General features: G+C 37.1%; 3 protein-coding genes across 3 annotated transcripts in view; 1 reads left to right on the forward strand and 2 right to left on the reverse strand.

Annotated features, from left to right (window-relative positions):
• LOC307120889 (uncharacterized protein) overlaps positions 1–15258 on the reverse strand; it is a 678898-nt gene that overhangs the window by 357879 nt on the left and 305761 nt on the right. The window lies entirely within an intron of this gene.
• cenpp (centromere protein P) overlaps positions 1–15258 on the forward strand; it is a 111627-nt gene that overhangs the window by 33339 nt on the left and 63030 nt on the right. The window lies entirely within an intron of this gene.
• omd (osteomodulin) lies at positions 3835–10992 on the reverse strand. Its single transcript, XM_079808080.1, has 3 exons — positions 10753–10992; positions 5920–6867; positions 3835–4276 (listed from the first exon to the last, which is right to left on the reverse strand). Exons 2-3 carry the CDS (start codon positions 6839–6841, stop codon positions 4050–4052), a joined length of 1149 nt encoding a protein of 382 aa, XP_079664206.1. The 5' UTR covers positions 6842–6867; positions 10753–10992; the 3' UTR covers positions 3835–4049.

The following is a 15258-nucleotide window of genomic DNA, read 5'->3' on the forward strand; positions in this document are numbered from 1 at the left end:
ACTTTTGGCCATGGCTGTACATTGTGTTCAACAGGAAACATGTGTTGACATTCAGCTGGATTTATTAGTGATCATGGCAGTGTATTTAGTGTTTCACTTTTCTTTGGAAATTTTAATTTATGGAAATTTTAATGCATGCTTTAACATATAATTTTCAGTAACCAATGCCTTATTATGTGAAGCTTCAGAGAACATTAAGTTCTGCTTGGTTTTGATGCCTTATATAAAATAAACTTCAGAGAACATTAAGTTCTGCTTGGTTTTGATGCCTTATATAAAATAAACTTCATAGAACATTAAGTTCTGTTTGGTTTCGCCGAAACTAGATAACAAGAAAAGGCCTAGTACAGAGAAATTATACAGAGGAAACTTCTGCCCGGCAACAGGCAGATACAGAGTGTATTTAGTAAACTAATGGTCCTATCATTATATTTGCATGCAATAGCATTGCTGTATTGGTTTCCTTTCTTTCTTTTTTTTGTTGATTTTTGCTTTAGAGACCAGAGACCGTGATTAGACTCCCCCTGCAACTGCCTCATCGACACGGCATCCTCAATAAACCCGTCTCCAGTGTGTTGACTCAGATTGTTCGAATATTACAATTAAATAATACTTAAATCGATATGTCATCCTCAATAAACCCGTCTCCAGTGTGTTGACTCAGATTGTTCGAATATTACAATTAAATAATACTTAAATCGATATGTCATCCTCAATAAACCCGTCTCCAGCGTGTTGACTCAGATTGTTCGAATATTACAATTAAATAATACTTAAATCGATATGTCATCCTCAATAAACCCGTCTCTGGCGTGTTGACTCCGATTGTTCGAATATTACAATTAAATAATACTTAAATCGATATGTCATCCTCAATAAACCCGTCTCCAGCATGTTGCCTCCGGTCCCTCGAATATTCCGATCTATTATGAACTCTGACCTGTAAAGCTGCCAGATTAATAATAATAATCATACGCTGTTTGTTAATTGGTCAGAGGAGAACTGGCACCCCGACTGAGCCTGGTTTCTCCAAGGTTTATCTTTCTCCATTAGGTCACCTAATGGGGTTTTGGTTTCCTTGCCACTGTTGCCTCTGGCTTGGCTTGCTCAGTTGGAGACACTCAATTTTTCAACTAAACATCGAAATAAATCTAATTAATGAACTAAATTAACCATATAAACTAAATTACTGATGTAAAGCCCACACTGTCACTGTATGGTAATTGAAATGAACTGATGACATCACAGTTTTCTCCAGAGCAGCTGTACGGCTGAATAAAATGATGCTGCATTATTTTCCTGTTTAACACTGTAAAGCTGCTTTGAAACAATCTACATTGTTAAAAGCGCTATATAAATAAAGTTGACTTGACTTGACTTTAGGCTGGATCCTACTAGCCTGGCTCCGCCCTCCTACGTACTTCCGCTCAATTTTCATTTTCCTTCAGTACTCCGTCTTGGTTTGCGGTATATTCGCTGGTTTTCTCCAGCCAAATTTTAATCCAATCAGCGAAACGAGGGAGTGGCTAAGAACTGTAAGACTGTGAAAACTGGAAGCACTATAAGATTGCGACTCTCATCTGAACTGTCTCTTACGAAATTAGCATTCTCACCTCAGTATCATCCTAATCTCTATTGACCCCCTCTCTCTCATGTTGAGATCACCTGAAATTCACCCAAAATCTATATGGTTTAATGTGAACAATTACTATAGAGTATTATACATGTTGAGTATCATTTGAAATGTCTACAAAGGTCTCATCCCCACAGAAGTAAACCAAAAGGTAATAAAGGTTTTAAGAGTTTAGAGATATTTAGCTTATAACGGTGGGTGTGTCTTCGGCCAATTGGTCTTTACCTCCTGTCGTCAGTACAGGTCTACAGGACTTGATTAATGCTAATTCCCATTGTGAACTCATGTTTACATTTACGAGTTTTCTATCTTTGGTCTGGTATTTAAGGAGATTTCAGGGCGCAATTCTATAACCAGATCAAGCCCGTAATTCTGAGCGTCTTTCAAACGCTCAGCTTTATGTAATTTTGTCTGGTATGCATCTTTTACTCTTTACTTCACAGCATTTGATGTTATGTATTGAATATCTTTGAATTTATTATGTAATTGGCTTGATACATTTACCTGACTAATAATAAATTGTTACATTTGATTTCATTCTGACATTATTTTATGGTACTGGTTATAACCTCTGGTTACTGTTTCAACTTTAACTAAGTTGTTATATAGGCGACTGTAGGGGTTACATGGGTACTTTTTAACAATCGCAAAGATGGGTGGCACTGTTAAATCGCTTTAGCCATAACCTCTGGTTAATGATCGGACTGGCGGGATTGTGATCGTGGGCCCGCATAACGGCCGATGCGAGGACCATGTGCGACTCTGAGAACCGAATGAATGATTTCAATAAGAGTAAAGAGTTCAATAGAATAAGCAAATGTGTAGTTAAATTGTTTTACAAATGACCAATCGGCATTCCAACCTAAATTCGAGGTGATGATAAAATGGAGTCAGATAAAAGTAAATTGGAATTAAAACAGACTGAAAAGACAGAACGCGCAAGAAACCTTCACCCACTAATCGTAAGCCTTCATTGGGACGCCCATTGGGCGGGCCTTACAGAGCGATGACATTGACGTCGTGCGCTAGTTTGAGTTGTATAGTTCAGTAATAGCGGTGGAGAAAGATGCGAGCGAAGCCATTCGGTCTGTTGTGGCAACGCTGCCGAATATCCAGAAGTTAAAGCCGGAGCAAGAACAATTGAGTTTTGTTGGTGGCCATGATGTTGTGGCTGGGGGTTCAGGAAAAGTTAAATTTTTCCCAGCTAGCGAACGCTAACAATGCTAAGCCCATAGAGACAGAGCGACACGCGTCATAATCTGAAGACCACGCCCACCGGGGGGAAAACAATCAAACCGTCTCCATTGACTTTGCATTGCGTGAAGCGGCCTTTTTGTCATTTTGGACTTATAACAAAAAACTGAACAATGTATAAAAGCTGATATGTGACAAGGTGTACAGCAAACAAGCTAAACAAAACCCAGAAGCAAAAACCCAGACGTTTTTATAAGCTTTTGACCCAAAAAACGAGCGTTTAAGGACAAAAAAGTGGATTCAGGCCATTGAGACAGAGCGCGCGGGCCATATTACACTGAGAACTACGGTGACTAGAGGGGAACGTAATCAGCGACAGTAAATCTAATATATAAAACGGACATTTGGATATTTGACTTAACAGTGACAAAATGTTTACTGCACACATAGACATATTGAGGCATACTGAGTGTCAGGATCCCAAAATTTCCCCATTCTTCAGCTGAAGCTTCACTTCGTATTGCCTGTATCCACTTTTATCTTCTTAAACGCTCGTTTTTTTGGGTCGACAGCTTATAAAAACGTATTTCTGTGTTTTTTAGCTTGTTTGCTGTACACCTTGTCACATATCAGCTTTTAGACATTGTTCTGTTTTTTGTTATAAGTCCGAAATGACAATGAGGCAGCCTCCCGCAATGCAAAGTCAATGGAGAGCGTTGGATTGTTTCCCCCCCGGTGTGGGCGTGGCCTAAATACGCTCTGTCTCTATAGTTGAGGGGGGAAGGAGTTGGTTAAGGCAAACGCTAACTAAGCCAATAGTTGTTGTCGTCTCCCCTCATACGTCACGACCAAACGTTAGCGATTGGTTATGGCAGATCCAATAGTTTTAAACTTCAACAGAGTTAGTTAACGCTTGACAATGGAGAGTGGCCAGACTTTCTGTACCAATGAAACGTACGAGAGTCTGGAAGGACCAGGCTAAGGTCATAAACTTTCCATCTTCGAAAGCATTTCACCGTAATTTATTCAGAAAGAGAGTAGCTTTATTACATTTATTACATGCATTGCAGCACAATCATAAATGCTTTTTACTGTATTAATGGAGAGAAAAGTGACATTGTGCAAAACAAAGCAGAACATTTTGAGATTGCATGCATGCATAAATCCTGTTTTATTCTTATACTTTGAATAATGGATAGTTTGGTTCGTTGAACTTTGTAGTTCAAGAATCAACGTCGAGAGCCTTTTCATATTTTTTAGGTTCAGGTTCAGAGTCATCTTCATCATCCTTCCTTTGGTTTCCGTAAAATATCATTAGCAGCCTTGGGAAACATCTGTAAGCGTAGTAGTCCACTGGTCCTGTCAGCTTATTGTTATCGAGACGAATGTAGGTAAGCATGTTAGGGCTGCCAAAGTCTGGTGATGGACACATTAGAGAGATATTCAGATCTGCAAAGAGACAAGAAGTCTGATGAGGTGGAATGATAAAGGGTTGCAGTTTTTAGAATAGCATTTTTGTTTGAGTAAAGGTCTATCATTTCTTGCTGTTATTCTACACTGGTACCTTTAGGTCAGGGGTGTCCAAAGTCCGGCCCGGGGGCCAAATGCGGCCCACGGCGTGTCTGTAAAAATGTATTATATGTGGCCCACCCCGCATAATTTACAAATCCTGCAGTTTCCCGATGTCAACACAAGGGGGCGGTTCTAGACTTTAGGCCAGGGAAACATTAACACACCAAAAGCAGAACGAAACAGAGAAACTCGCAAACTCTTACTCTGAACAAATGTGTTTACTGGCTGAGTGTCTCGATCACATGACCACTCAACAGCCAATGAGAAGCGCTCGAGTTCGGCCCAGAGGTCTGCGGTACGAGCGGCACATCTCAGTGATTTAATTTAGTTTAAATCCAGTTAAACTGCACTGACTTAATCAACAACACTAACGTGCAAATCAGCTGAGCCGCTTCAGTTAAAATACTTCACAAACAACACTTCACCAACATTATCATGGGTTTACTGTGGTGACACAAACTGTAACCGTGGTAACACTACCTGTAACCATGGTAACACTAACCGTAACCATGGTGACACAAACTGTAACCGCGGTAACACGAACTGTAAACCCGGTAATTTGTCAGAAATGTAGGTTAGTATCTAATATTATTTCATTTGTAATGTAGACATGTATTAAATGAGTAATAAAGGCCAAATTACAGAATATTTTTGTTATAAACTTGCAGTTTTGTCCATTTGTATGTATATGTTTATAGACTAAATACCATAAAGACATTCTAGATATAGAAATAATATTTTTTACTTTTTGCCACGTGTGCACTGCTAAACATGCTCTTATTTAGTATTTGTGTCTTGTTTCTAGTATAAATATCTAAAAACTCTTAAATCAAGATGCTCTTACTAGATCAGTGAAATGGCATTTAGGTATTTTTTTCTTATTTTCTGGAAAATAAAATAAAATTGAAGTGAGTTTTTGGTTAAAACAAGCAAATATATCTGCCAATGGTGTAAGAAAAATAATGTTTCAGTTTGGAATCTTGTTACAGAAACCAGATTATTTTTCTAATCCATTGGCAGATAATTTAGTTTGTTTCAAGCAAAAACTCAATTCATTTAGATTTTTTCCCCCAGGAATCAAGAGAAAATATGTAATTTCCCTTAGTCAAAGCATCTTGATTTAAGAATTTTTAGATGTTTGGACTGGAAAAAAGACAGAAGTACCAAGTAAGAAAAGTATTTATTGTAGTGTGGCTTTACCTGTGGTGATCTCAATAGAGCACTTATTACATTTAAATAAGAGTAGAGTTCTAACTCACTAATAATATTTAAATTTCACCTTTTAAAACTTTTTGCTTGATGAAAGTTTTCCAGATATTGTTAAATATCTATAAATGCACATCTGTGTCTCATCACAAGCTACTGTCAGCTCAAGCTTTTGTCAAATCTGTCATATTTCCAAGAAACAAAACATGTCATATATATATATATAATAGAGAAGGGACCGGGTATGTCCACAACATCCAATCTGGCCCCCTTTAAAAAAAGTTTGGACACCCCTGCTTTAGGTTTTCACCTACCTTTAAAGTCATTGTGATTGAGATACAGATGTTCCAAGGTCCTGGGAACAAAAAACGGCTTGGAGAGCTGGTTATGGCCCAAATGGAGCTCCATCAGTCTGGACAAGTTGAAGGCAATATATGCCACAGATTTGAGTTTATTGTGTGACATGCGTAGGGACAAGAGATTGGGAGTCTTCTTAAAGTAGCCCTCGGGAATGGAAGATATTGAGTTGTTTTCCAGAGATATCTGCTGGATTGATTCTGGAAGGTCTGTTGGCATGGACTTGAGCTTATTGTTGCACATGTTGATTTGCATGAGGCTCTTCATACCAGATAGGATCTTTCCTTTAATACCTGCATCTGTTAGTCTGTTACTGCACAAATCCAGCACTGTAAGTTTAGTGAGCGCTTTTGTAGCGTCAGCCGGTATCTTTGAAATTTTATTGAAGCCCAAATTAAGTCTTTTAAGGGTTTTTGGCAAAGGAGATGGGATGTCTTCCAGATTATTATGCTCAAGGTGTAGCTGAATGAGTTCTTTGAGTATGTTGAAATCCACCTTAGATGACTGGAGCTTATTATAGCTGAGGTTGATTTCCCTCAGGGATGTGGCGTTAATGAAAGGCTCTGAAGTTAGCGCTTCTATGTCGTTATGCTGAATGTATAAATGGCGGACGTGGCTCGGGATGTTGGGAACCGCCTTGAGTTTTCGGTGGTCGCAATACATGGCAAATGGATGGGATGAGGAGCAGAAACACTCGCTGGCACATTCGTACCAATACATTATTTGGCCGTCGTAATCAGGCTGTGGAGTTACAGAAAGTCGTGGGACTTCAGACGGAGAGGTGTCATCTATGTCGTTATTGGGATAGTCTTGAGAAAGTACCAGAGCTCCGGAGAGAAGACACAGAGATAGAATTGTCAAGATCTGTGATGATGTCATGGTTTAGTTGGCTTTTCCCTAAAAATCTGTTTGGATCAGACAGAAAAAAGACTTGTGTTTTGAAAATGTGCCTTAACTGTACTGCAATAATCAATATTATAATGAGCATCATCCATAATATTGCAATATTATTTAAAGGGTTAGTTCACCCAAAAATGAACATTAGCCCATGATTTACTCTCCCTCAGCTCATCCTAGGTGTGTATGACATTCTTCTCTCAGACAAACACAATCAGAGTTATATTAATAATGCCCTGACTCTTTCAAGCTTTATAATGGCAGTCCATAAAAGTGCATCTATCCATCATAAAAGTGCATCTATCCATCGTAAAAGTGCATCTATCCATCATAAAAGTGCATCTATCCATCATAAAAGTGCATCTATCCATCATAAAAGAGCATCTGTCCATCGTAAAAGTGCATCTATCCATCATAAAAGTGCATCTATCCATCATAAAAGTGCATCTATCTATCATAAAAGTGCATCTATCCATCGTAAAAGTGTGTCTATTCATCATAAAAGTGCATCCATCCATCATAAAAGTGCATCTATCCATCATAAAAGTGCATCTATCCATAATAAAAGTGCATTAATCCATCATAAAAGTGCATCCATCCATCATAAAAGTGCGTCTATCCATAATAAAAGTGCATCCGTCCATCATAAAAGTGCATTTATCCATCATAAAAGTGCATCTATCCATAATAAAAGTGCATTTATCCATCATAAAAGTGCATCTATCCATCATAAAAGTGCATCTATCCATCATAAAAGTGCATCTATCCATCATAAAAGAGCATCTGTCCATCGTAAAAGTGCATCTATCCATCATAAAAGTGCATCTATCCATCATAAAAGTGCATCTATCTATCATAAAAGTGCATCTATCCATCGTAAAAGTGTGTCTATTCATCATAAAAGTGCATCCATCCATCATAAAAGTGCATCTATCCATCATAAAAGTGCATCTATCCATAATAAAAGTGCATTAATCCATCATAAAAGTGCATCCATCCATCATAAAAGTGCGTCTATCCATAATAAAAGTGCGTCTATCCATCATAAAAGTGCATCCATCCATCATAAAAGTGCGTCTATCCATCATAAAAGTGCATCTATCCATAATAAAAGTGCATTTATCCATCATAAAAGTGCATCCATCCATCATAAAAGTGCATCCATCCATCATAAAAGTGCGTCTATCCATAATAAAAGTGCATTTATCCATCATAAAAGTGCATCCATCCATCATAAAAGTGCGTCTATCCATAATAAAAGTGCGTCTATCCATCATAAAAGTGCATCCATCCATCATAAAAGTGCGTCTATCCATCATAAAAGTGCATCTATCCATAATAAAAGTGCATCTATCCATAATAAAAGTGCATTTATCCATCATAAAAGTGCATCCATCCATCATAAAAGTGCGTCTATCCATAATAAAAGTGCGTCTATCCATAATAAAAGTGCATCCATCCATCATAAAAGTGCGTCTATCCATCATAAAAGTGCATCTATCCATAATAAAAGTGCATCTACTCATCATAAAAGTGCATCCATCCATCATAAAAGTGCGTCTATCCATAATAAAAGTGCGTCTATCCATAATAAAAGTGCGTCTATCCATCATAAAAGTGCATCCATCCATCATAAAAGTGCGTCTATCCATCATAAAAGTGCATCTATCCATAATAAAAGTGCATTTATCCATCATAAAAGTGCATCCATCCATCATAAAAGTGCATCTGTCCATCATAAAAGTGCATTTATCCATCATAAAAGTGCATCTATCCATAATAAAAGTGCATTTATCCATCATAAAAGTGCATCTATCCATAATAAAAGTGCATTTATCCATCATAAAAGTGCATCTGTCCATCATAAAAGTGCATTTATCCATCATAAAAGTGCATCTATCCATAATAAAAGTGCATTTATCCATCATAAAAGTGCGTCTATCCATAATAAAAGTGCATCCGTCCATCATAAAAGTGCATTTATCCATCATAAAAGTGCATCTATCCATAATAAAAGTGCATTTATCCATCATAAAAGTGCATCCATCCATCATAAAAGTGCGTCTATCCATAATAAAAGTGCGTCTATCCATCATAAAAGTGCATCCATCCATCATAAAAGTGCATCCATCCATCATAAAAGTGCGTCTATCCATCATAAAAGTGCATCCATCCATCATAAAAGTGCATCTATCCATCATAAAAGTGCATCTATCCATCATAAAAGTGCATCTATTCATCATAAAAGTGCATCTATCCATCATAAAAGTGCGTCTGTCCATCATAAAAGTGCATCCACCCATCATAAAAGTGCGTCTATCATCATAAAAGTGCATCCATCCATCATAAAAGTGCATCTATCCATCATAAAAGTGCGTCTATCCATAATAAAAGTGCGTCTATCCATCATAAAAGTGCATCCATCCATCATAAAAGTGCATCCATCCATCATAAAAGTGCATCCATCCATCATAAAAGTGCATCCATCCATCATAAAAGTGCATCTATCCATAATAAAAGTGCGTCTATCCATCATAAAAGTGCATCCATCCATCATAAAAGTGCATCCATCCATCATAAAAGTGCGTCTATCCATCATAAAAGTGCGTCCATCCATCATAAGTGCGTCTATCCATAATAAAAGTGCATCTATCCATCATAAAAGTGCATCCATCCATCATAAAAGTGCATCCATCCATCATAAAAGTGCATCCATCCATCATAAAAGTGCATCCATCTTTTAGCGCAAGTCAACTGGAAGCTAGTTATTTTAGTCAATAAAGTCAAAAATTACCCAAAAGTCACTGCCATTATAAAGCTTGGAAGACTCAGGACATTATTAATATAACTCTGATTGTGTTCCTCTGAGAGAAGAATGTCATACACACCTAGGATGAGCTGAGGGAGAGGAAATCATGGGCTAATGTTAATTTTTGGGTGAACTAAACTTTTTAAGTGGGCTAGTTTCCAAAAACAAAACAGTGTTAATAGAAAGTGGTCACAGATATAATCGAGTACAATGAGATTTTGAGACATTTTTTTGGTCTACTTAAAGCGGTTTGGTACTTTTACAGAAGACTAAACACCCCTAATTGCACATACTTTGAGCAATGTCACATTTTTCTGTAAACGTTGATATTTGTTTAGTGTTCTCTTCTGTTGTAATGTCTGGGATGAATTATCTCAGCAGGGCTTTTGCTGTGCTGTTTGAAGGTGAAGCCTATGACTAGTATTTATTGGTATTTTTGTTTTGTTGTTGTTTTAAACTTCTAAACACAGCCATTTTGGAAAGCTGAACACTCCCTTGTAATATATGAAAGAACTCTGTCTTCTTGAATAATTGTTTATATTTGATGTAATATTCTCCTACACTAAAATAATCTAGTTTGGTCATAGCACTAATATGAGCTGGCAAAGCTGCTAGACAACGCGATCCAAAAAATACAGTTTTTATTTTATTTTATGTAATTTAACGACTCAGTACGAGTTTCTCTCTCAAGTAATTTTCTTGTCTTTGACGTGTTGGTATGTTGGCTGTGGTTTTAATGTTTCTTGATGACTACATTTAAAGCTTGTTTTCATTAATCAGTCATAGAAATAATATTTTTCATAGTTGGAAACCACATATGGGGGAAAATTTAAAATTCAATTGGCCCTGTGACTTGTTTGTCTAGTTAAGCACATTTTTTAAATTCAGAAAAATCTTTTATTCTGTGTAATTCCTTTAATATTCCCAGATATAAAAAGGCATTAGAAGCAATGCCATTAAGTCTTGTGACCAGCAGTTCTTTTTGGAGATATCAGCGTGAATTATATAATATGCGTGCACAAATTAGTACATTTCATTACTAAGCCGCACACACTGTACTCTCTTTAAAATCATGATGTCATACCTGTGGGGTCGTTATTCTCTCTGTGGGAGGCCGAAAGAAGTCGTGATGAACCCCTTCAGCTTGAACGCGGGGAAATGTTTTTTCTCTTCTGGGATGAGCGTGAACGATTACTCTGTGGTTTCCCCCACAGCAGCATTAGACGTTTTGGGAGAGATTGTGATCTGCCTCTTTGCCGTGGAATTGATTCTGGAAGCGTTTGGTTGCATGTGTTCGGTGACCTCAGTGAAGCCTCGTGGTCTCATCTGATTCTTCTTTTCCCCTTTTGTCGAGTTGAGGTGAGGTTGAAGTTTCCAGACATGATTCTGGAAGGAATGGCCATTATTGCATGTGGACAGTAAAACATCTAACCCACTAAATTATAACAGGTGTTCAGGCATTTTCATGTTGCGATTAATCGCTTTTTATCGCGGTATACGGTATTATCACGATACGTTGCAAAAACATTTAAATAAATGTTTCATGAGCTGAACCAATCAGGAGCTTGCTCTAGTAGTGACAACAATGAGGACACAATCATATGTGGATCCTGTGCGACACATCTTCATACTTTATAGAAACAGGAATAAAAAGGATCTTGCTTGGAAGAAAGTGAGTGAGGAGGTCGGACAGTCTAAAGCGCTCTTTACTCAATTTGAGCTCTATATACACATATTGAGACTACAAGCTATAGCTAAAGCCGGCAAATTGAGCTTATTCACCGTATTTTAAAACAATCCATGTCAGACATTTCACAACGCCCCGCCCATGACACGAGTTCACATCTGTTGTGTAACGCGCCAATGAAGCGAGTAAACTCAATGTTCAAGCGGCCGACTACACGCGAACAGCGCGATTTATTCACACAAGTCGCGTCTGGTGTGAACGCACAGTTAAGGTATATAGGCTCTAGCACCATCAACCGTTCAAAATGAACAACACGTCAAAGAGGAAACGCACTGATGTAAACAAACCCAATGTGCATGAGCAGCTCATGAACGAGTGAAGGAGACGCACATTCACTCTCTGACAGCAGAGGGCGCTGGTGGAACAGCAGAAGTGCAGCCGTTTTCCCGGAAACCTTGTAAACAATACACACTCGCGCTACTAAACAGTATTTAAATGTTTCACACAGCCATTCAAATTTCTGTATTCGCTACGGTGCTCGTCACATCACCAAATACTTAAAGGATTAGTTCACTTTTAAATAAACTTTTACTGATTATTTACTCACCCCATGTCATCCAAGATGTCCATGTCTTTCTTTCTGCAGTCAAAAAGAAATTAAGGTTTTGGATGAAAACATTCCAGGGTTTTTCTCCATATAATGGACTTCAATGGGCTCCAAACGGTTCAAGGTCCAAATGACTGTTTCAGTGCAGCTTTAAACGACACCAGATGATGAATAAGGGTCTGATCTAGACAAACCATCAGTTTCTGAGAGAAACCCAGCAGTATTTATGATATTATTTTACCTCTTATCAGACGAGCGTGATCATCTCTGAGCTCCGCCATAACTTCCGGCAAATGAGGTCAAAATACGATCGTGGTCATAGATGTATATGTAGATGCCTCATTAGCGCCTGCATGGATCAGTAGAATGAGGCATCTACTATCGACATATCTATGACCGCTTGTATTTTGACCTCACTTAGCGGAAGTTATGGCGGAGCTCAGAGATGATCACGTTCGTCTGTTAAGAGGTAAAATAATAGCATAAATACTGCTGGGTTTCTCTCAGAAACTGATGGTTTGTCTAGATCAGACCCTTATTCATCGTCTGGTGTCGTTTAAAGCTGCACTGAAACTTTCATTTGGACCTTGAACCGTTTGTTGCCCATTGAAGTCCATTATATGGAGAAAAACCCTGGAATGTTTTCATCAAAAAGCTTAATTTCTTTTCGACTGCAGAAAAAAAGACATGGACATCTTGGATGACATGAGGGTGAGGAAATAATCAGCAAAAGTTTATTTAAAAGTGAACTAATCCTTTAAAGACTTACAGCCATTTCATGTATTTTTCACATCAGATGCGACTTGCATGAATAAATCGCACTATTCGCGTGTAGTTGGACGCTTGAACATTTTGAGTTACCTCGCTTCATTCGCGCGTTCACACTTATATAAGTGAGTATTTCTTTATAAAGACAACAAGCCTATTTGTTTTTAGAAGTTGGTCATTTTTAAACTTGATAGTCTTGAAAGTTTGTTAACAAGGGGAGGTGTAGGCTTCAACATTCGCAAGTTAATGGTAAACCACAAACAACCAAGAAAACGGCTCTGATCATGTCGTTTTATTCATGTTTTGATATGTTTACAAGACGGCAAACTCTGCGGACAAAAAAAAAACACGCACTAAAAGCTTAAAGAAAGTTTATCATATTTTCTGGCTAGTTTACTTTATTTATTTTGTATAATCTTAACCATACTTTCACCCGAACTGAATAATTAAAAAAAGTTTAAATGGGTAAATCTTCTACAAATATTTTTATAGTTTTAATTTTCTTTTGTGACATACATAAAACGCAATGCACGTTGGGTTTGTTTACATCAGTGCGCGTTCCTCTTTGACGTTAAACGGTTGATGTAAAGTATTCTAAAAATCGGAATAATTCGTAATAAATAATTGTTCACGGTATTTTGAAGTGCCCACGATAACAATATCCTGCATGTTCATTATCGTGATATACCGTATACCGGCACGTCTACAGGTGTTGCACTAGTCAAGCTAATGTTATGCAATACTAAGTATAATTTTATTAGATCTCATATTAGAATTAAATGTATACTATTCTACATATATAAACAACAACTTCAGCCAGTGTTCATCCAAATTTTTGTTTAGTGAGATGGAAGATGGCAAATTTGGCCTAAAATGCGTTGGCAATAATTAAGTGGGTTCAATTTAATAGGTTTAGACATTTCTAGCTCACTTTATGGAGGCCTTCTGCAACATGTCTACTTTTTCCAGTGCTTGTACTGTATCAGAGTTAAACCACAGACGGTCTCTCATGAGCTGGTTTTTTGTTTTTCAGTTTTTTCTGACTTGGCTAGACAGACCCCTCAGCACTCATTCTGTCAGCTGGAAGATTTGTTTTTGCTGCTGCCCACATGGCAGACGCTGAGAAGTCTCTGCAGCACGAATGCTACCGCGGGTTTGGAAAAAAAACTGTCAAGATTGTGATCCCAAGAGGTTCTTTTGGGGCATTTTTCGTAAGGAATGGGGTGAAAACTTGGCAAGCCATATTTTTTGGTCTTTGATAAACTTCAGTCAGACTTTTTTTGATAGATATGCGACGTTATAATAATATTTAGGCTTGGGGAAGATGAGCATTTGCATGCAATCTGCACATGAGCACCGCTCTTTAAAAGCACGCCAGTATCGCTTCTGGGGAACATGCAAATGGGCCATATGCTTCGCATTTTAATTCTCACACTGTCAACTAGGGAACACGAATGTACGTTTGCAGTCACATTTGAATTTTGACTGCGATATGCTTCTATACTCATTGGGGGTGTAACGGTACACGTATTCGTACCGAACCGTTTCAGTACAGGGCTTCCGGTACGGTGCTTAACCCGTTGTTTTACGCGCCAAACACATTTCAATCGGAGTTCCCACATGACATAAATGATATTCTGTCCATTTCATCACCAAACTCAAACGATAAATGCAGTTTTGCTGTTATAGTCATTATATTAGCCGTTATATTCCTTATATCAGCCGTTATAGTCATTATATTAGCCGTTATATTCATTATATTAGCCGTTATATTCATTATATTAGCCGTTATAGTCATTATATTAACCCTTATATTCATTATATTAGCCGTTATATTCATGATATTAGCCGTTATATTCATTATATCAGCCGTTATATTCATTATATCAGCCGTTATATTCATTATATTAGCCGTTATAGTCATTATATTAGCCGTTATATTCATGATATTAGCCGTTATAGTCATTATATTAGCTGTTATATTCATTATATTAGCCGTTATATTCATTATATTAGCCGTTATATTCATTATATTAGCCGTTATATTCATTATATTAGCCGTTATATTCATGATATTAGCCGTTATAGTCATTATATTAGCCGTTATATTCATTATATCAGCCGTTATAGTCATTATATTAGCCGTTATATTCATGATATTAGTCGTAATATTCATGATATTAGCCGTTATATTCATTATATTAGCCGTTATATTTATTATATTAGCCGTTATATTTATTATATTAGCCGTTGTATTCATTATATTAGTTGTTATATTCATTATATTAGCTTTTATATTAATTATATTAGCTGTTATATTTATTATATTAGCCGTTATATATATTATATTAGCCGTTATATATATTATATTAGCCGTTATATTCATTATATTAGCCGTTATATTCACTATATTAGCCGTTATATTTATTATTATATTATTTGTTATATTCATTATATTAGCCGTTATATATATTATATTAGCCGTTATATTCATTATATTAGCCGTTATATATATTATATTAGCCGTT

Source organism: Gobio gobio (assembly GCF_949357685.1).
Source record: "Gobio gobio genome assembly, chromosome: 24".
Taxonomy (NCBI): domain Eukaryota; kingdom Metazoa; phylum Chordata; class Actinopteri; order Cypriniformes; family Gobionidae; genus Gobio; species Gobio gobio.

Excerpts from the sequence above, each read along its gene's own strand:
- omd (XM_079808080.1), bottom strand. The coding sequence starts at position 6,841 with ATGACATCATCACAGATCTTGACAATTCTATCTCTGTGTCTTCTCTCC. Across the intron at positions 4,277-5,919 it reads CAATCACAATGACTTTAAAG|ATCTGAATATCTCTCTAATG; the intron begins GTAGGTGAAAAC and ends GTCTCTTTGCAG.